This window comes from Branchiostoma floridae, chromosome 1, assembly GCF_000003815.2.
Source record: "Branchiostoma floridae strain S238N-H82 chromosome 1, Bfl_VNyyK, whole genome shotgun sequence".
NCBI classification, from domain to species: Eukaryota; Metazoa; Chordata; class Leptocardii; order Amphioxiformes; family Branchiostomatidae; genus Branchiostoma; species Branchiostoma floridae.
The window spans coordinates 28,559,916-28,582,051 of NC_049979.1; the positions used below are offsets into that span (position 1 = coordinate 28,559,916).

The 22,136-nt window shown below is 42.2% G+C and overlaps 1 protein-coding gene across 9 annotated transcripts; it reads left to right on the forward strand.

The window, feature by feature from the left end:
- The first annotated feature begins 231 nt into the window (after nt 1–231).
- LOC118425115 (galectin-3-binding protein-like) lies at nt 232–10,879 on the forward strand. Of its 9 annotated transcripts, none has more exons than XM_035833936.1 (13): nt 232–494; nt 1,593–1,988; nt 2,559–2,738; nt 3,304–3,441; nt 4,027–4,098; nt 4,376–4,600; nt 5,150–5,281; nt 6,240–6,443; nt 7,189–7,367; nt 7,744–7,954; nt 8,588–8,755; nt 9,246–9,391; nt 10,172–10,879. In XM_035833936.1, the coding sequence occupies exons 2-13, from the start codon at nt 1,686–1,688 to the stop codon at nt 10,353–10,355; spliced, it is 2,142 nt and encodes a 713-aa protein (XP_035689829.1). In that variant the 5' UTR covers nt 232–494; nt 1,593–1,685; the 3' UTR covers nt 10,356–10,879. The 9 variants fall into 9 exon arrangements, with proteins under 9 accessions (XP_035689829.1, XP_035689835.1, XP_035689842.1 ...); XM_035833942.1 differs by having other exon boundaries at nt 234–494; nt 3,304–3,393; XM_035833949.1 differs by lacking the exon at nt 3,304–3,441 and having other exon boundaries at nt 235–494.
- The last annotated feature ends 11,257 nt before the right edge of the window (nt 10,880–22,136 follow it).

Consider the following 22,136-nt stretch of genomic DNA (forward strand, 5'->3'; position numbering starts at 1 on the left):
GTAGCCAACTTTTGTCTGGAGTTGGTGGTTCACTACAAATCACCCGGACGGAGGCCTGGCGAACTTCCGTTTCGTATCAGCCAAAACATGTAAATAATTGCCGACTCTTCGGTAGGAGGACAATATGAGAAGAACAGAACAGAGAACTTTGAAACTAAGCCAACCAGCGCCTCAAAGCCTACAAAGGCTATGAACGACCCTCCCCTTAACCGAAACATTCCCTGGCCGTCTCCAAGAGGGCTTGTCCCGTGTACTACTCCCTTATAAGTTCTTCCAGCGCAGCGGATTGTGTTTATCTGTGGCCCAGCTGCGGAGTGGGTCAGCGGCCTTCGAAAATACGATCGGCATGTCAGCGGAGCTTCAGGCGCGGCGTGGTTGGTTTTAACGGTCGGTAGCGTTTGCAGGACTTCGGCAGTGGAATATTACGTTACATTCTATGTAGCCGGGCGTCTAACTTTGCACTCAAGAAACTTATACTGGAATTCATATTCAAGGTAAGTCTGAATTCCTTCAGGGTTTGGTACTAAATGTATCTGTTATCGAGTAAAAGATGCATCTTGTTGGGCACGCTATGCGACGGATGCTTAGGCGATGACAGCACAGTCTATATGGCTAAAAATGGACATGGAACACGCCGGTAGAAACGTGCACAACCGCTGGCAATGCTCAAATGTCGCGAGCAGATATCAAGATCGTAACATTATTACACAACCCCAGCCAACACCCAAGGCTGCTGTGAAACGTTAGCTTTGAAACAAAATCTTTTGTTTATACTTTTGATAGACCGCTCGCTAGTATTACAAACAGCTACTGCTTGTGACGACGACACGACTTCTCGCGTGGAATTGCGAGATCTGTTTGACTTGGTGACAACACTCCAAGGAGTACGATAATGCAAATTCTTCTCTGAACAATAACGGTGATTCTTCTCTCAAAAACATTTGAAACTCTCAAAATATGACTGGAAATCTTTACAAAATACAAACCAAAAGAAGCGACTTAAAGAGAATGTGTCGTTTCAAAGTCAGTTTAAAAATAGCCGCTCGAGTCCTCCCATATGTGTGTTAAACGATGTGAGAGGTCGCCCATGGCATGTGACAGGGACATGGCAAACGGTTTAATAGCGTTGACGTTGAAGTTCCTTTTTGAATTCGGTTTATTTCAAATACATACTTATCCAAATAACGTTATACTCAAGTATACGTACATACTGTAACAACGTTGCAGCCAGCTATACCATGATGTGAAACTGGCAGAATTAATTTAGTTTTAGCGTTAAAATGGCAACTTTAGCAAATACAACACAACATACTTTTTACAGTAACAGAAAAAAATCTATAACATCATCCTAGCCTCACATGTATATGAATGCATTAAACAGCGATTCCAGTGAACGAATTAGTTTGAATTATTACAGAGAATATTGCAAATCAGATAATAAAGATTTTTTGTTGCAAAACAGACTGTGACAGTGTGAGAAATAAAAATGTAGTGGCGTCTCAATGACGGTTATCATATATAGTACAAAATAGTGACAAATAATTTGCTCTTAATGTCAGAATTATTGGTACGATTGTCTTCTTTTTTCCCAGTGTTGCTGGTAATGAAACCGGTCTGTGCTGGAAGACAACAGACTATGTGAAGGAAGTTTCCATCTAAAACAAGTTGAAGTTTCAAAAATTGCCATGGCGACGTCTGACTCCACCAGCCCGTCTACTGCTGAAGTCAACGGTACGCAGTCTCGCCCTTCCACGGCCGCTGACTCCGCCATCTCCGAGACGTTTGACGATCAGGACGGTACCCTGTGTTACGGAGACGAACGTCAGGCCCTGACGGACTACACCAAGTTTTTCAACAATCCCTCCATGAGTGACGTAAAGTTGCGAGTAGGTGACATCACATACCACGCCCACAAGATGGTTCTCATCAGGTCTAGTGACGTCTTTGATAGGATGTTGAGTGGCGAGTGGTCGGACTCCGCGAGAAAGGTAAGTCAGGGTGGCGGGAAAATTTGTTGTGTACAGTACAAAAAAAAAGAGATTTTATACCACAGTAAGTTATCTATATACGGAAGTCTTGTCAGATTTTAAAAGCAGACGGAACGAGCTAGACAATGCAGGTATATACGCATATATTATCATCCAAGACGAACGTGCAAAACTTTTATAACATTATAATTTCTACTGGTATTATCCCTGTACACATTTCAGTAGCATCTACTGAACAAATAATACCGAACACAGCGGCGATTTTTGTCCGCTGCTTTGTACTCGTACCTAAAAAGGCGAGTACTTTGTTCTATAAGTGGTGTTCACGCTGAACTTGCAATGATATAATAAACATAATCCGTATAGTAGATTTGACATAGTTGTAGATAAATAACGTGACTAAATAATAGTTAGCAGTAACACAGTCGGTTTTCAAAACACCCCTCCTTTTCTTCTGTCCCGTGGTATACCCCACTTCCGTTTCCGTTTGCCATCCTTCCCGATCGCCTACATGAGTAAGACGGAACAGTAGTTTTCGCGGTCTTTTTTACTGGAAACATTTGTCTCTAGGCCGAGGCCGAAGACATGTACCTCGGGTCGTCCGCCACGTCCAGTGACGCCGAGACCCTCAAACCGACCGCCTCCGACCTGGACGCGGACGAAGAGATCGCTGCAATTCTAGCCATGTCGCCAGGGGGCGTTCTACTGACAGATTGTCCCACGGGAGGCGCCAGTAGTCCAGGAGAAAAGGTTTCGTTCGCAGTAACCCAAAAGTAGAAACAAAAAAGGACAAAGTGATCATCCATACGCAAAGATTTTTTCGTCGTTGCTCGACGTCTACGAACTACTTGTGTCTTTCCGTGTAGTTCACCTTTATCCGCAGGGTAATCTATATCCGTTGTTTTCAAAACAAGGTATTTTCAAACTGCAGTATTTTGAAAACATTGTATTTAGGAACCGCCCTTCTTATCCTTAAATACATGTACACGTTTTTTGTAAAGCGATGGATAAAGGTTACCCCGCGGATAAAGGTGAACTAACGTCATCACTTATTCTTCTCAATCAATGTTCAATACAGTAGATCGAATAACATTTCCATAAACAAAAATTCGCCATCTTGTATCACTAACCCTTAAAGTATAGCACTTCTAAAGTCTTGTCCCGCTTCTATAGCTCTTTTCACTTCCATGTGTTCATGACTTCTATTCTACTCACCTACTAGGCATCTGTCCATGCAGTACTACAGTAGTGGCTTGGTGTCACATCACAGATAGTTCATGTTTGTGTGTTTGTGCTGTATATTGTGATGCGCCAGGCTCTACCTGTGTTTGAAGCTGACGACAGCTACCAGGACACCTCTCTGTCCTCTATAGTGGACGAGCGGAGGTATACCTGCCTCTACCAGGTGCGAGAACCGCCTCACAGACACAGGACGTGCAGGGCAGACGTCACAGTTGAGTTGCTCAAAGGAGGGATCAAATAGTCCCTAGCTACAGTGAAATCCTTGAAAATCCTCCTTTTCTTTTGAATTTTGTCAAAATGTGGATACTTTGGGGGAATGCAGAAACAGGGAGGGCCGAAGCTTGTCATTTTTCTTGGAAATTCGCTCAGCTCAGCAAATGTCGAAAGGACAGATTTTAGTTGTTGGGTCCGGCGGATGTATACATGAGAAAACCTGGGGTCAAAGGTGAGATTTCTTAAGATAGAGCAAGTTTTTCTCGCGGATTTTGAGCAGGATAATCCTCTTGTTTTCTTCACTTTGGTTGAATGGAAAAAGGACCCTAGTGATATTCTGGTTTTTAAGAAAATCTAAGATTGAAATTCGGATTTAGAACTTTTATGAAACCTTGTTTAAGTGTATTTTAACATGGTTTGCCATGGTCAGCCTTAACTGTGGTGTTTGCCCTATACCTTTTCTTAGTGAGGTCACACCAACATGCATTTCGCATACTATGAAATCATTTCAAATTTTTCGTCATTCAAGTCTTAGTTTTTGGAAGGGAAATTTATTTTGATTGTCATATGTTTTCTATACTAGCCCGAGGCAGAGGGTGGGCTTACAGAAGGGGCGGTGGGTGGCTGCGTTGAAGACGGGAAAGATATCAGAAAGGTCGGAAAATCCTTTAAGAATCCGTTTTGCATGTCTTTCCACATCTTGCTTTCTTCGCTAGTTCATCGCAGCTGTTTATTTGCTACAAGCTAACCATAGTTAGTTCAAACAGCATAACTGTCCCTATCAGGCCGTTATTTTGAATTTTGCAAAATGATTGACGTTTTAAAGAACGTAACTGTCCTTATAAGGCCGTTATTTTGAATTTTTGATTAAATGAGTGACGCACAGTGACGTACCGTGGTGGTGAGAGAGGATTTTCTCTCTCATTATACAGGTATATCATTTTGTTGAAGAATCCAACTCGCAGGTGTTTTATGATTGTCAAGATGAAGTTAGCGGGGTTGACAACATGGCGGACATTCCTAGACAGAGGACAGAGAGGGGTCGGGCCGACGGAGCGCCTCCCGTTCCAGAGCGGAGGTCACGGCCAATTAGAACCGTGCAGCCGGTCAATATGGCGCGCGGCAAAAGTGGCCCTGGCGAGATTTACTTCTGCGAGGTTGTAACAAGCTTATTTTTGTCTGTAGAATTGCCTGTCAGATCTAGTTTGTTGTATCTTGGTTCCCTCTTCGAGCTCGCATTTTGAAACTAAATGTTGCTTGAGTCATAACGCATGCGTGATCTACAGGATACGGAAGTGACGTAATCAGGCTCATAAGTACTCGTACACGTAGCTCTTTCATACTTCCGACTACGCATGTGCAGCAACAAAAAATGTGGGTAATATGTCAAAGATGAAGGCCCCTAAGACATAAAGAAAGCACATCTGGACATTGTTATGAAAATAGAAAATGGCGACAGGATCAACACGAGAACTGTTTGCAAGTAAGGGGCCTTTACCTTTGACATATTACCCATAATTCCTGTCGCTGCACATGCGTACTTGGAAGTGTGAAAGCGCCTATTTTGCAAAGCAGTCTAGAATCGAAAAACGTATTTTCGTTGATAGCTTAGACTTAGCAATGCCTACAAGACATCAATATTTTTGCAATAGTTTATAGAATTTTAAAAAAGGTGACAAGAATACAACATTTTTCGAAATCAATAGGACAAGAAAGCCCTGGAGGAGCTGTGTTTTTCATGCGAAAGTTCGGACGATTCTGACGACGACTTCTCGGAATGTTCGTTCGACAGTGCCATAGCGTCTTCCTCAACGTTTATCTTCGACGAAAGGAACCAGGTATTGACATTGAGCCCCCTTCCCCAATTTCCGAATCTAATTGTACTGTACATTTTTTTATTTCTTTAAATTCTAGATATCATACAACAGTAATGCCAAGTTCAGCGTCAACACCACTTTTATTTTTTTATGAAATGAGTGCTTATAAAATGTCTACTATAAGGTTGATGGGTAGAGAGCACCAACCGAAGTCTCGTTTTGGTGCGTAAACCCAGTGACCCCAGGAAATTCAAAATGGCCGCCGTAATTGGCAAGATGTATTGTCCATGATTTCGGCGTTTAGAAAAGAAACCGTACAATTTCTGGACAGTAATTTTTCATAAATGTTTTCAAGGATAAATGTTTTATGTATAACAATTGGATGAATTTCATATGTAAAGAATTTCCCCGTGAATAATTTTACCAGGTAGGAAAATCGTTGGATAACAAGTTTCTATATTCACAACCTAGACTTAAATCATAGCCGCCCGTGACAAAGTGACTGTCACCTTCCTGACGGCATTTCTGACTGGTACTATACCACGCTGCAGCTAGGTGTCGCTGCTAACAATGTGGTACCAAACGTAAAGTATTGAGGAATGTGGCAGACGGTCACCGAAACGCCGGCTGTTATTCATGTTTTGCTTTGGAAAAAAAGAACCTAAAAAGCATTTAAATCTACATTTGCTTGTAGTCACGAGCACCGCTTGCGTCATCAATTCTTGTGCCACACCCATTCATCCAAAACTCTCAACCCATGTTAAAGTCTTTTGATAATTATGATTTTATTGAGGGTATATTTCCTTGACGGTATCTTTCCAAAGCAAGCGTTTGTTTAGTCTTTATTTTTTACAATAATAGCGTAAACATGTTGGCATGTAACTAGTTCTGTTACAATGTGCTCAAAAGCATATGCATTTCTGATATCATCACTAATATTAGTCCATATTTGACGATATTTTTTATATTTCCCCATCAGGAGGTGGAGTTGATCGAGCCGTACGAGTGTATCGAGGTGTTCCCGCGCTTTCTGAAGTTCCTGTACGGATGTCACGTGGTGTTGAACAGAGAGAACACCCTGCCTGTGCTGGTGTTGGCAGACAAGTACAACGTGGCCGACCTGAGGCAGGTCTGCATCAAGCACGCCGTCAAGCAGATCATTCCCAAACTGCAGCTCAAAGAGGTAACCTTTTTTTCTGTATCTGTATCTATATAGTCGGTATAACCGCCCTTCGGCGTAACACACCAGCTTAAAAGTTTTTCTCTGTCGAACTCTGGGGCGTTAATGGTTGTGGTATTTTAAACAATCCTCAAATCCCAGCCTTCATATCAGTTTAGGTTTTGGCCCCCTATCGGTTTTCTTTCAACTGCAGGGGTGACTCTGTTTCAGACTTTGAAAGAAAAAGATCTCAAGAAGGGGATGGTGGATTGTCATGATGTTTGTTATGTAGATTTCTTAAGTGATGATTTGTATAATCATATGCTAGTTATATACGTCAATGACTGATTTGTGAGGAAAGTTTAGAAATCCACTGCATTCCATGACAGAACTCTCAAATATGTGACATATGTAACAGATATCGACAGTTATATCGATAGATATGAACTATTTAAATGAGGCCTAATTTGGAGACTTATGAAAACACTATGTTCTATAGTGGTAAAGGATTGGAATTTCATTATTGGGTCACTTAAAAAATTAAGTAAATATAGACATTATTAGACATAACTTGCAAATGAGGAACCCATGTACATAATGTAGCAGGAATCGCTACAACAGTCTTTTATGCTGAGATTAGACATTTATACTTGGAGCAGTTTATGTTGTGTCGATAGAATATATGATCAGCTGATATGATCAGCAATCCATATCATGATATGACCTTGAAGGTAGTGTGGAGCAATCCATTAATTTCATTTTATTGCAGGTATTCCACGTGTGGTTCCAATACGCCACTAAATGCTACCACAAGGCCCTGATTGGCGCATGCGTGCAGTCCCTGGCAGGGCGCATGGATGACATCATGTCCTCTGACGAGTGGGAGCAGGAGTGGACCAACCTGGACCAGGAACAGCTGGTGGAGTTCCTCTGCAGCTCGGATCTAAGGTACAGCGCTCCTAGCGATTTAGTTTGGACTTGCAGATCATAGTTCAGTGTTTCCGGTGCTGTAAATTAATGTGTATGTATTTTGATGTATTTTGTTTTACCTCCATGAAAAATAGAAATATCATTTTTGGTGTGTCTGTGTGTCTCAATATGTGTACACTGAATGCCAAGTTAGATTTTGAGCCCTCTGGTGTTTTAGATTGGTACCGCAGGAGAACTTTTGTTTTTCGTATCTCTTGTGCTGTAAATGCTATGGTTTCGTTAGGTACTAAAGGACTTCCCGGCTGTTTGGGAGTACGTATACGTAACGCAGAGCATTACTTGCATCGACTTTGTATTTGTCCTGATAGAATTTTATTCTGGACTGTTTTTTCAGGATCAAGGACGAGTTTGAGCTGTTCCGGGCGGTAGAACGCTGGCTGAACGCGACTGGTCACCCCGAGCGGCGGGAGAACCTGGAGGTCCGGCTGAAGGTACTGCTGCAGCACATTCGCTTCCCGATGATGGCGCCCGAGCAACTGTGCGAGGTGGAGATGAGTAAACTGGTGCACCAGTTCCCACATCTGTTCGTCACGCTACTGCTACAGGTAAGGCGTGAATGTCACGTGATGCCCACGTGTACCTCACGTGTATTTCACATGTATCCCACTTGTATACCATGTGTCTCCCACGTGCATGTCACGTGTACCCCGCGTGTTTCTCTGGCAACACCTGTTAGTTACAAGTTATTGCGGTTACTTTGCGAATTTTTCACCAATTTCCCCCTTGCGTTTACACTGACGTGCAACACACAGGTAAAATACATGACCTCTTCAAACAAAATGTCAGTGCCAGGAATGTCACATCCATATCCTCATGCAGTTTCGACCCAAAATAAATACAAGATAACGTTATTGGAAATCGAGTCACCACAGAATTTAAAAGAAAGACAATGTAGAAAACAAAGGTTATTATAAAAGAGGATTGTTATCGTGCCTGTTGGCGACTAGTTTGCTGTTTTTCAAATTACGATTTTGTCTTTTTTTTTTAGTTTTCACAATTTTCATTGCTGGCGACCTTTGGCACCCTGTTGTACCCATTTAGGCCTGAGTGAAGCAAGAGAGTGTATAGGTACAACATTTGTGCCATTATTAGGCGATTCGAACCCAGCACCTCTGGACCAAACACCTCACCACGACGCCACTTCAGTTCTATCCTAACTTATCTGTTCCCCATGTTAGGCCTACAAGTTCCACTGCCTTCCCCTGACCGGCCGCGCAGCCAATAAGGACTTCCGTACGTCCAACTACCTCCTGCGGAACTACACCGCTCTGGGGTGGAACCACCGTGTCGTCATCAGGGGCTTCCACGAACTCGCCAAGAACTGTGAACTCACCTCACGATTCCAGGTAATCGATGGCATTATATTTGTTTGGTAAGATTGACTGCAATTTCCGAGAATATATTTATCAGGCTGGTAAGTAATTGACTAGCAAAATTGTATACGACCATGTGTTTTTATTCACAACGACGTTACGGTTGCTGTCTGTCACCTTCTTCAGCGGACAATTCTAGCAGTAATGGTTCATATTGTACTGCAGTATAGGTGTCGCTGCTTACACATGCGGTCCCAAACGTAAAGCATTTAGTTACACTATCATACAAAAATAGTTAAAGCCACTGCAAGTAAATTCTATGGATTATTATACATCAGCGCGCTCTATAATTCTTATCTGATTTTGAAAAACAAAACACAAGAATTTCCCCTGTAATTGATAGTTTCAGGAGGTTAGTACCAAAAGATACACATACTAGTATGTCCTTTTGTTACGGCCGGTCCTTGCGACTTTCGTAGGTACTTGGCGTGTGAATTTACTGCTATTCTATATGAATATGCAGACACGAGCGTCGGCGTACCCTCAGACAGTGTGGGACTGGGAGTTGAAGATTTTTCCCAAAGGCGCCACCAACTTCGACGAATTCCGAGCGGTACTGCAGGCTAACCTGATCCTAGACCAGTGCCGTCCCATCGAATTCTACATCAGGTTTGTGTAGTTGGTATACAACCTTATTTCACCAATATCCGCGGGTTAACCTATCTCCGTTGTTATATCCAACTGTGATATTTTCAAATATTGGGGTAACCTATATCTGCCATTACTAGAATATCAAACTACAGAACTAAAATGTTACAGTTTGAAATCGCCGTCCGTGAACATGATATCCCCAATGAGGTTCATGGTGTCTCCAAATGAAGAAAAAAATGGACCATGGGTTACCTTGTGGATAAAGGTGAACTAACAAGTGTGGCGACAAATAAATCACGTGAATTTTTGCCTGTTTTCGTATTAACTGCTGCAACTCGTAGTCAAATCGCTAGGTGGGGATTATACCGTGAGTCTGACCTGGATGAAAATATGGGTCTTCAACTTGAGTTTCAGTTGTGCCATTGGGATGCGTGTGAATCAAACATTTGTACCTTTAAAAATCCTCAAGTATAACTATAGTATTGTACGCAATGCTTTGCTTGACTCCTTCATCTATATCCGCAGGGTTACCAATATCCGTTGTTTTTAGGAACAGGGTATTTAGGGATACTAGGTGGACATGTACAGACGGTGGTTTCAAACTGCAAAATTGGGAAAATATTGCAAGTTGAAACCACCACCCGTCGACTTGAATTCCCTACATACCTTGCTTTCAAGTGCAATGTATAAAGTTGAACTAGCGTTAGCAATCCGGATTGAGTAAACATTTTGATGGATCTTGAGTATCATTAAACTGGCAAATTTCTCCGTTCTTTTTCTACACTTGTGCTACCGTAGCCTGGTGGACAACGACCAAATTCTGCGAGCTGTCGCCGGCAGAAAAAACTTCACCAAGTCCCGCTACACTGCTGATACGGAGATAGAGAAGGCCGTGGCGCTGTCGGAACTAAACGCGCCGGACTCCGAGCTTCTGTGTGGCGCGAACGTCATTCTACAAATCATGATCAGACCTGTGCAATAGCTGAGGATTTAGAATTGAAGAGCAATAATTATCAACACACACTATCTCTAGGATCATCCCTAGATTTCCATAAACATCGCCCCATTTTCCCAGGGGCTTTGTTTTCAAGTCTAGAGTATGGGTTTCCCATGGTACGATTCCCAGAGATCAAATTCAAATTGCCCGGATGTATAGCAGAAGCCATGAGTTTTTGGCAACGCCTATGGGGCGGGGCGAGTGACGTACTGCGATCTAGGTCTCCGTCAAAGTTCAAAAGAAAGACGATGTGAAATTGACAAGAACAGTGATGAAACAACGATGTCAATCAAAAGTTATGGTAACTTCATATTCATGCCATAAATGTGTTAGAGTATGCCAAATCCTGCGTTATAAATGCATAAGCGAAGCAAATTGTGAACAGTCAGCATAATTTCCAATAATGACTAATAGTATGCTTGTTGCCATTGGCTTTACATTTCAAGAAAGATATCATTGTGATTATAGTGTGCTATTTCCAAGAATAAAAGATTTATGCACTTTCAAAACTTGTTTTTTATGTCATGGTTTCGTTTTAATGTTATGGCTAGGGTGTAATGGTTAGGGTGTTTGACCCAAAACTCGGAGTCCTGGGTTGGAATCTCATGACATACCACGTGTCCTAGGGAAAGGCACTTTGCGCACACGGCTTTCCTTGCCCCAGCCATGTGTAAAAATGGGTACCTGACTTCGGTTGGGGAGGTAAAATGCGATGGAAGGAGAGGGATGGGCTTCGCCTGAACCAATACCGTATCCAAGACACAGTGGATAACAACCCACTGCTCCTATGACCTCAAAAGAACTATAGGACTACCTTATAATTAACCTATACTAGTATGTTCTTTGTATGTGGCACTTTTCACATAAATTAAAAAGAAAATTTGATTGCAGTGACACATAAATTTAAAAAAAAACGTTTGCTGGGCTATACTATATTACGTGTTGATCCTATGATAGTTTTCAATTTCATGAAAAAGAACATGAAAATCACAAGACAAACATGCTGCGTTTTCTCTAAAATCTTCGCCATTTAATAAACACCATGTGGACATTGATAACCGTTACAGTGATATTTTGGAAAATCACAACTTTACGCAACATATAGGTGAATTACAACCAGAAGTGGAGATGCGTTTACATTGTACAATGCTGTCTGTACTTTACGTCTATAATACAATACAATCTTTCAATCTCACAATGCAACACAATACAATACAATACAATACAATACAAAACAATACAATATAACAATGCTTAATTGATCATTTGTACAAATATCGATAATAGTAATCTGCTTAAACAATAAAAACGGAATTCCTACCTCCTAGCTTTCAACAAATTTGTGTGATAGATTAATAATGGTCTCAATTCCAGCTCGTCATAGACAAAACCATTAAAATGATAAATAATGTAACATTTCTGACATGTGTTAGTTACTAGTAGTTGATGGTAAGCATCACAATGAATAAATAATGTAAATGTGTGTAAATTTCATAAAATCAATTGCATTGAGGTGTGAGGTCACCGAACTCTAGTTTTAAAATTGAAGGCTTATTTAAAAAATAACTTCGTATTTACAGGCCACCGTATGAGTCTGAGTTCAACCGTTCTATCGTTTGTACTTCTCGGCCACCGTATCAGTCTGAGTTCAACCGCTCTATCGTTTGTACTTCTCGGCCACCGTATCAGTATGAGGTCAACCGCTTTATCGTTTGTACTTCTAGGCCACCGTATTAGTCTGAGGTCAACCGTTCTATCGTTTGTACTTCTAGGCCACCGTATCAGTCTGACATCAACCGCTTTATCGTTTGTACTTCTCGGCCACCGTATCAGTCTGACATCAGCCGCTTTACCGTTATCACTATAACACTTCGTCGTTCTCATACGCATGACTGCTGTCCTCCGTTTGTCCGTCATCACTTGTGAAACCGTCTTCTTGATTTTTTGGGCGACTAATTGTTTCACTTGAGGGAATGTCATGTGCGCCCTGTCCAGAAACAGTGTCTTCGTCTTTTATTTCCTGATTGGTATGGCGTTGTGGATTGTACTTGTCCTCTTCTTTATTATGGGCGTACGCGTTTGTTATAGCCTTTTGTGGGGTTTGCTCATGACCTATTTCATGGTCCTGGTCGCGGGGCATGTCTTCAGACTGATGCGCACCTTGCGGATTACATTGGTAGTGTATGTTTTCCGTCACGAAAATTTCTGGAAAGCTGCAAAGGGGAAGAAGATCTAGAGACATTGGCTTTTGGTTCTTTCTACATGAAGCGTCTTTGTCTTTTATTTCACAATTCACGTCTTCTTCTTTTATTTCCCAGTAGGTATGGTGTTGTGGATTGTACTCGTCCTCTTCGTTAATTTGGGCGTACGCGTTTGTTGTACGAGTTTTTGGGGTTTGCCCATTGTCTATTTCATGGCCATGAGGCATGTCTTCGGACTGATGCGCACCTTGCGGATTACATTGGTAGTGTATGTTTTCCGTCACGAAAATTTCTGGAAAGCTGGAAAGGGTACAGATTGGATTTTGGTTCTTTCCAGATGAAGCGTCTTTGTCTTTTATTTCGCAATTCACGTCTTCTTCTTTTATTTCCCAGTAGGTATGGTGTTGTGGATTGTACTCGTCCTCTTCGTTAATTTGGGCGTACGCGTTTGTTGTAGCCGTTTGTGGGGTTTGTTCATTGTCTATTTCATGGCCATGAGGCATGTCTTCGGACTGATGCGCACCTTGCGGATTACACTGGTAGTGTATGTTTTCCATCACGGAAATTTCTGATAAGCTGGAAAGGGGAACAGGAGAGATTGGATTTGTGTTCTTTCCAGGTGAAGCGTCTTTGTAATTTATTTTGAAATGCACGTTAGTGTCTTCATCTTTTATTTCCCAGTAGGTGTGGTGTTGAGGATTGTACTCCTCTTCTTCATTAATTTGGGCGTACGCGTTTGTTGTAGCCGTTTGTTGGCCATTGTCTATTTCATTCCTCTGGGGCATGTTCTCGGGCCGACGCGCCCCTTGCGGATTACATTGGAAGCGTAACTCTATAATTTCTGTCACTGAAAGGCTTGGAAAGCTGGAAAGGGATTGAGGAAAGTTAGCACGGTCTGCCGATCGTCCTGTAATCATGCCGTTATCTCTGTTTTCATTTTTCATTCTTCGTCTGATTCCGTAGCATAATGAAGCCACGAGAAATATCACAACAAATGCAACCCCCGCTACTGCTGAACCTACTATGATATATAGCCCTTTTGAAAATGCTTTTCCTGTTTTTCCAGATGCCTCCTTTTTAGTTTGTGATGTCGCCGTGCCATTTGTAAAGACTTCTGACATTGTTGTTTCGGACGTTACAGATGTTGCTGTTGTTATTTTTGTTGTTGTTGTTGTTGTTGTTATTATTGTTGTTGTCGTTTTCTCTGACGATGTAGTATGCATAAACATTGCGGTTGTGTCTACAAGATGAACGGTTCCATCTGTAACCGTAGGCTCCTCTCTTAAACAGTTCAGACCGTTTGCCACTTCTTCCATTCCGAACGCTTTGAATTTCCCATTATATATTTCATCTTCAACAAGAGTAAAACACGGCACCATATTCCAAACTCTTTCCGGACGGACCCCGGGCGTGAAATCTGCCATTACGATGAAATCCTGTTTGTCTGGTTTGATCGAACCTCTGTAACCATCCCCTCTGTAACCGCCACCTAAATCCTCGTTGTTTTCTACGCCGGATATTCGCAGATTGTATGCCCCTTTTGAAGGCAATGTTATCCCGCCAGGCTCTTTCCACGCCTCGGCACACCGGGACGTAGAAGGCACGTGTCTACGCTTTTCTCCATTCTTCACCAAGATAGCGAAAGGAGGTTGCAAATGACCCAGCATACATGGATACGTGAAGCCTTTGAGGCACGCCTTCGAAACCTCTGGTGGAAAATTCACGCAGCGGGGAAATCCCATAGCACCCTTCTCCATGTCATACAAATCGAAAGAAAACCTGCCTTCTTCCTCTTCTTCGTAAACCATTTGAAGAAGGATATTGGCAACGTGGATTTTGGTCACATACCTTGCCTTCTGCTTGCACGATGATACCACAATCTTCCATGGCATATTGACATCAACCTTGTCTTTAGAGACGAACAGGGTATTACCGCCAAGCGCCAATCTATCCAGTTTCAACAGAAACGATTCTCTTGGCAGACACACTAAAGCGTTGTGACTGAGATCTAGGGACTGCAGTTTGGGTAAAGACTCATACGTGTTCGGTGAAAACGACTCGATTTTGTTTCCAGCAAGAAGAAGCGTTGCGAGACGGATCAATCCGACAAAAGAGAGGTTTTGTATTTGCCGTAGAGCGTTATTCCGTAAATCTAACGTAAGAAGGAGGCTCAGCGGTTCAAAACAATAAGGTTCTAAACTCGATATTCTATTATGAGAGAAAGAGAGCTGGTTGAGATTATATATGCCCCATGCATTGTTAACGCTGTACCAGTATCTAGGAACACGCGTTATCATGTTTTGGTCTAAATATAACTCTCGTAGGAGCATAAACTTTGTAAATGTAGCTCTTTCTATTTCGGTTATTCCCGTGTCCATTAGAAGAAGGGTGAAGAGACGGGAATCGTTACCAAGCATAGCTAGCTTTTGTGATGATAGCATGCCGAACTTCAAGCCTCTAACAGCGAACCAAAGTGATTTTGAAAAACAGTCGCCATGTGCACTAGCACTGGGCCCAGAAAAAAGCTGTTGATCACTACTACATGATGTGCACACAGACTTGTGATACTTGTAGTACGTAGAAAGATATTCTTTTTCCAGAAATGTTATGTTAGTGTCCATGCAAAATGCCCACTCTCGCCTTTCACAGCTTGGTAAGCAACTCTGACGGCTCAACTGGCGGGACGCCGTATACGAGGTGAGAATAACAATAAGAACGCCAAATATGCACAGAAATCTGGACATCATGGTGAAATAATATCGTCAATTTCTCGCCCCGCTTTTTTTCTTCTCCGTCACAAATTTCCAGTTCTGCTAAAAGTTTTAAATCCCAGAAACCACTTTTCGTTCAGCTCTTGGATGTCCGTTGTAATTTTTACCTACAATTATGTGTATTGTGAGTCCCGAGAGAAATAGAGACCGAGACCGGTACGTCCGAATGCGCGAGAAAAACAACAACAACAACAACAACGAAATCTTCCTTTACCTGAAAGACGCTTGTTGGAAGTTGCAAAGCGCTGAATGAGTATCGGACGACTTGGCTGTACCGACGGCTGGGTAGGTCTTGTGCAACGATGCCAATACGGCCAGTCAGGATTTGATACCACGAATTTGTACCGCAGTAGACTATCGGTTTAGTTCACTTGTCGCTGGGTCCCGTGTTGATTTTAACTGCGGGTAAAAAAAACCCTTTGGGTTCCCGCCGTGCCCAAAGATAGTCTGGTTGCCACTGGGATTCCAACGGAGCCGCGTAGGTGTTACACCCGTTAGTGCAAAAAAACAGCGCGCTAACTACCCACCTAGGCCTTTTTTTCCAAGTGTGACCGTAGCAAAAAATGGTGTTTCAGTTTTTTTCTAAGGTAGCCAAAACACACAACGATATTTTCTAATGTTGAACACAAAATCTGTACGGTCGAAAGGAAAGGCTAACGCAGTTCAACTGTATCTCTCTGGTTCGTTTTCGGTAACCACGATCTGTGGAGGTTGCTGTCCACAGTAATGGTGCCAAGCGGCTTTGAGTGACACTCTATTTATTTGCGAGGACAGACTAATTTCTTGTATTCGACCCACTTGGACGTTTGCCATGCGCTAGCGAACACGTGTGCTGGATAAACGGGACATTTAGTCCGCCTGACTGGCACAACACGTGTCACTTTATACGTTAAAGAGTACTGTAGTTATCCGCGACCCATGGCGACTAACAGGTTAACACACCTATACTGGTTCTGAACACCATCCACATACAGGTAATCACACCTGTCCCTAGCCCTGAACAAAATCCACACACAGGTATACATGCCTGTCCCCGGTGCTGAACAAAATCCACACACAGGTATACATGCCTGTCCCCGGTGCTGAACAAAATCCACACACAGGTATACATGCCTGTCCCCGGTGCTGAACACCATCAACACAGATAAACACACCTGTCCGTGTATTGAACACCATCAACACACTGTCAGATAAACAACGTCCACACACATGTAAACACACCTGTCCCTAGTGCTTAACACCATAAATACACATGTACTTAAAATGCTGCACCCCATTTACACACAGCAAACATAGCTATTATTGGTGCTAAACACCATTCAATTTTATTTTAAGATAGGAGGTAGTGAACCCCTTCAAATATGTCATATACGCCACGTGGGGTGGGGTCATTTTCCAGCAGAGGTCTGAGAGAAATTTGGGAGGAGGGTTCGCATTGGAAGGCTAATAGCCTGATACTAACCGTAACCGTTAAACCATTCCTTTACCTCCCCCTAACATTATGGTCCTCACCCCAAACCTAATCCCAAATTAACGTTGAAGCACTGCCCGTCGGAGACAAAAATCTGGCGGAGCAGAAATTTGGCGCGACACCCGATAAAGAAGAATGACCCATTTAGTGGTCACTGACTTATGAATGACTGATGAGTGACACTTCATGTATTGGCAAGGACAGACTAATTTCCTGCATTGGACCCAAATAGGTGTTTAAAGCGCGGCAACGAACACGTGTTCTGGATAAACTAAAAATAAAGTCCATATTGCCCACCTGAGTTGCACAACAAACGCCACGTTACTTGTTAATTAAAGAGTACAGTCAAACCTGTCTATAGCAGCCACTCAAGGGACTGAAGAAATGTGGCCACTATGGACAGGTGGCCACTTTAGAGAAAATGCTGGTCAATTGACCACGAGCAATAAGTTACACATGATTTCAGTGCCTACTGATCTTTCTCACTAAGTAATATTGTCTCGATCGTCCTCAAAATTCAACTGACCCTGCCAAAGTCAAATCTACCGAACATGATAAATATTGTAATGCTTAATGTTGGTGAATTCGCCGACAAAGATGATTCTAACGTTCAAGGCACGCGTACCATCCGCTATCGCCAAAATGACCCCGTCGGAAACTGCAAATCCTCGCAAACTACGTTTTCAAACAGGGTGCAGGGTGAAATACGACGGCCATATGGTCACAATAGGCAGTGTTTCTGTATCTATGGGACCGATAACCGTGTGGCTGTGACCGCGTTCGATAGGAGGCCGCTATAGACTATTTCTTAATGCTTAGGTCAATGGTAAAAATTCCGCAAAGTGACCGCAATGGCCAGGTGGTTGCTCTGCAGAGGTAGTCGCTAATACAGGTTTGGCTGTAGTGTAAACGGGTACATTTCGCCTCGATACTGAGCAATGGGGGACCCAATTGGCGGCCACTTCAGTTACATATAAGGTTACATGAAATGTCCTAGTTGCTCCATGTATGTCGGTAAAAAAATGCGATGCCAATGCATAAACATGACCAGTAAAATTGTCTTGTAAGAAACACGCAGAACATGTCTATGTTGATGGAAACAATTACAATGTGAACGTTTTTTGTTACATTTGTTGTCCTTGGCTCGTATTTGTCACACGTTTTTTTGTCATATTTTTTTTTCAGGACTGATCGACATGGACCAATGGAAAACTTTTCTGTTTCGGGAGAGCTTGACTTCAAACGACACATCTGCGACTTTCCGAAAGAATACCATCGCTTCGATGTTGTGGAATTATACCCAGTACCTGTCCTTGGTACTGAACACCATCCACCAACATCAGGCATAACTGTATGGCTCATTTAGTGGTCAAAGACTCAACATAGAAAGGTCGTGTGTTATGGCATCTGTCGCATACGTCTACATGAATATGTGTAGAGCAGTTTATGGGTTAATTTTCTGTGCATATATTGATGGTTTGAAGCACCAGGAAGCTATACATGTTTCATAATATAGAATTGTAATTGGTGACCTACTTTACACGTAGCAATTTCCGGGGTGGAAAGTTAAATGAGCAAAAAATTTGGTATACAGATTGTTTGTCGTGCTCTCGACAGGATCTCCTGGTGACTACAATATATGGGCAAACCATCCCATCCCGAGACACCTAGACCTCGTACGAAATACTCACAACTTTCCAAACAATACCCTAAATTCTATGTATTGGGTGTATCACATACAAGACTGTCCTTGGTGCTGAACACCATCCACACACAGGCAAACACACATGTTCTAGTGCTGAACACCACCCACACACAGGTAAACACACATGTTCTGGTGCTAAACACCATCCACACACAGGTAAACACACCTGTCCCCGGTGTTGAACGCCATCCGCACACAGGTAAACACACCTAGGCCTGTCCCTGGTGCTGAACACCATCCACACACAGGTAAACACACATGTTCTAGTGCTGAACACCATCCACACACAGGTAAACACACTTGTCCCCGGTGCTCAACACCATCCACACACAGGTAAACATACCTGTCACTGGTTCTGAACACTACTCAGCCACTGGTAAACACAAAAGTACCTGGTGCTAAACACAACCCACACACATGTACTTGATTCTAAACCCCAATCGCACACAGCAAACATAGCTGTTCTTGGTGCTGAACACCATTCAATTTTTCAAGAGAGTAGGTAGCGAAACCCGTCACAGTCATGGGGTTTGGTAATTTCCAGAAGAGGTCCGAGAAGAATTTGGGAGGAGGAGTCGCACTGGAAGGCTAATGCTGACCCTAGCTGGTTAAACCAACCCTTTGCCTACCCCTAACATTATAGTCCTTACTCTAACACGTCGGAGGCAAAACTCTGTCGGAGAAGAAATGTGGCGCCACACCAGATAAAGAAGGATGACCCGTTTAGTGGCCTCTGACTTATGAATGACTGATGAGCGACACTTCATGTATTTGCAAGGACAGACTAATTTCCTGCATTCGACCCAATTAGTTGTTTATCACGCGGCAACGAACACGTGTTCTAGATAAACTGAAAATATAGTCCATATTGGAATCAAAATTGGATAAGTAGTTTACACGTAGCATTTTTGGGGGAAAAAGTACTAGGAGCAAAAATGTCTATTTACACTGTTTGTCGCGGGTCTTCAGGACCTACAGTTGACTAGAATCCGTGGGCAAATTTTTCACCCCGATACAACGAGACTACCCTCAATGTGCTGTTTTGCACGCATCATAAGTACACCTGTCCTTGGTGCTGAACACCATCCATACACAGGTTAACACAACTGTCCCTTGTGATGAACACCATCTACACACACCTGTCCCTGGTGCTGAACACCATCTACACACACCTGTCCCTGGTGCTGAACACCATTCTCAAACAGGATAACACAACTGTCCCTTGTGCTGAACACCATCTACACACACCTGTCCCTGGTGCTGAACACCATCTACACACACCTGTCCCTGGTGCTGAACACCATTCTCAAACAGGATAACACAACTGTCCCTTGTGCTGAACACCATCTACACACGCCTGTCTCCGGTGCTGAGCAAAGTCCACACACAGGTGAACACACCTGTCCCTTGTGCTGAACACAAAACACACACATGTACTTGATTCTGAACCCCATTCACGTACAACATACATAGCTGTTCTTGATGCTGAACAACAGAGAGAGAGAGAGAGAGTAGGTAGCGAAGCCCGTCACAGTCGTGGGTTTGGGTAATTTCCAGCAGAGAAGAATTTGGGAGGAGGAGTTGCACTGGAAGGCTAATACTGACCCTCTCCGGTTAAACCAATACTTTACCTACTCTAACATTACAGTATTCACCCTAACCTAACACTAAATTAACGCTGACGCACTACCCATCGCAGACAAAAATCTGACGGCGCAGAAATTTGGCGCAACACCGGTACCTGATGAAGAAGAATGGCCCAGTTAGTGGTTACTGACTCGTCCCCGAAAATTTGAGTCACTTCATCTGGAGAACACGTGTACATGAATATTTGCAGTAATTGGGTGTATTTTAAAACATCGTTTGTGCATATATGTAAAATTCATAATGTAGAATTGTAGTAGGTGACCTGGTTTTCAAGCAGAATTTCCGTGAGCGAAAAATTCTTATATATCAAAACACTATTCAACAGAAAGTCATTCCACCTTAAGCTTATGTACAAAACATATGGGAAACATTGTATAACGCGAGTTCATCCTTATCCGTATGTAACGGACATCCATTATTAAAACAAACAAGTTCTTCGAGGATATCAATTCGCGGGGCAGTGCAGTAGTTTAAACATAACTGCAATATTTTGAAAATATTACATTTTGAAACCACCGTCCGCTCACCTCATTTAAAAAAATGCTTTCAAAAACAACGGATATAGGTTATCCTGCGGATAAAAGTGAGCTTGCGTATAGTATGATCAAACTAGAGTTCCATGAACACATACCTTTGCCAAATAAACCAGGTTTATTATGAAGAATGGTGTCTGTAGACAAATGCGTTACTCATTTCAATATCTTTATAATTATATGCTTGGAGTTGGTTTATAAAATTTCGGCATTGATTATGCAAATTAGTTCCCAAGTTACAATCAATTGATATCAAATTGTATCAAACATTACGTAAGCTATCAGCATACCAAAAATCATGGTGATCCTTTCATCCATTCTTGACTTATTCTCTTTCAAAGTCTTTAAATTCACCTCTTACTCTCTTCCCTCTTTCTCAGTTACCTGTGACAACTTTGAAAGTACTATAATGAATACAGTGGATTTGTGAACTTTTCCTAATCAATTATGCAAATTAGCTGTTAATTTGCATAATGAGTATTACATTATATAAGTCTTCACTTAGGCTATTTACATGCCAAAAATCATGACGATCCATCAACACGTTCATATTTTCTCATTAATTATGCAAATGAGATCGTCATTTGCATGATGAATATGTATTGACGTTTCTCTCTTTCTCAGCTACATATGTGACAACTTTGAAAGTCCTATCATGGAATGTAGTGGATTTATAAAACGTCCTCATTAATTATGCAAATTAGCTATTGATTTGCATAATTGGTATCTCATTATGTAGGTCTTCACTTACGCTACCTACATACCAAAAACATGATGATCTGTCAACATGTTCATATTTTCTCATTAATTATGCAAATGAGGTCATAATTTGCATAATTGATATCTACTGACATTTCTCTCTTTCCCAGCTACATATGTGACAAGTTTGAAAGTCCTATCATAGAATGCAGTGGTTTTATAAACTTTCCTTATTAATTATGCAAATTAGCTGTTGATTTGCATGATTAGTATCTCATTATGTAAGTCAACACTCATTCTATCTACATACCAAAAATCATGAAGATCTGTCAACACGTTGTAGAGTTATTCCCGTCCAAAGTTTGAAAGGAAACCGCCGCCTGCAGTTCCAAAAAAGCCGCTAGGGGGCCCAAACTCACAGCACTTAATCTCTACCCCGAGGGCTATCAACCCTTAAAAAATCATGACCTCAGCATGTTCAGAACACGAGATATAAAAAATTGAGTATCCGCTGCAGTACCTTAGCAAGCCGCTGGGGGGCCCATTATCGAACTTGACCTTCGTTTTCCTGACCCCTACCCACCTACCAAATATCAACAGGATCCATCCAAGGCTTCTCGAGTTATGCTGTTGACACACAGACACACACACAGACACACACACAGACACACAAACACGCCCATAACATAACCTTAGGTAATAAATCATGCAATAAGGGAACAATCATATAACCATGCAT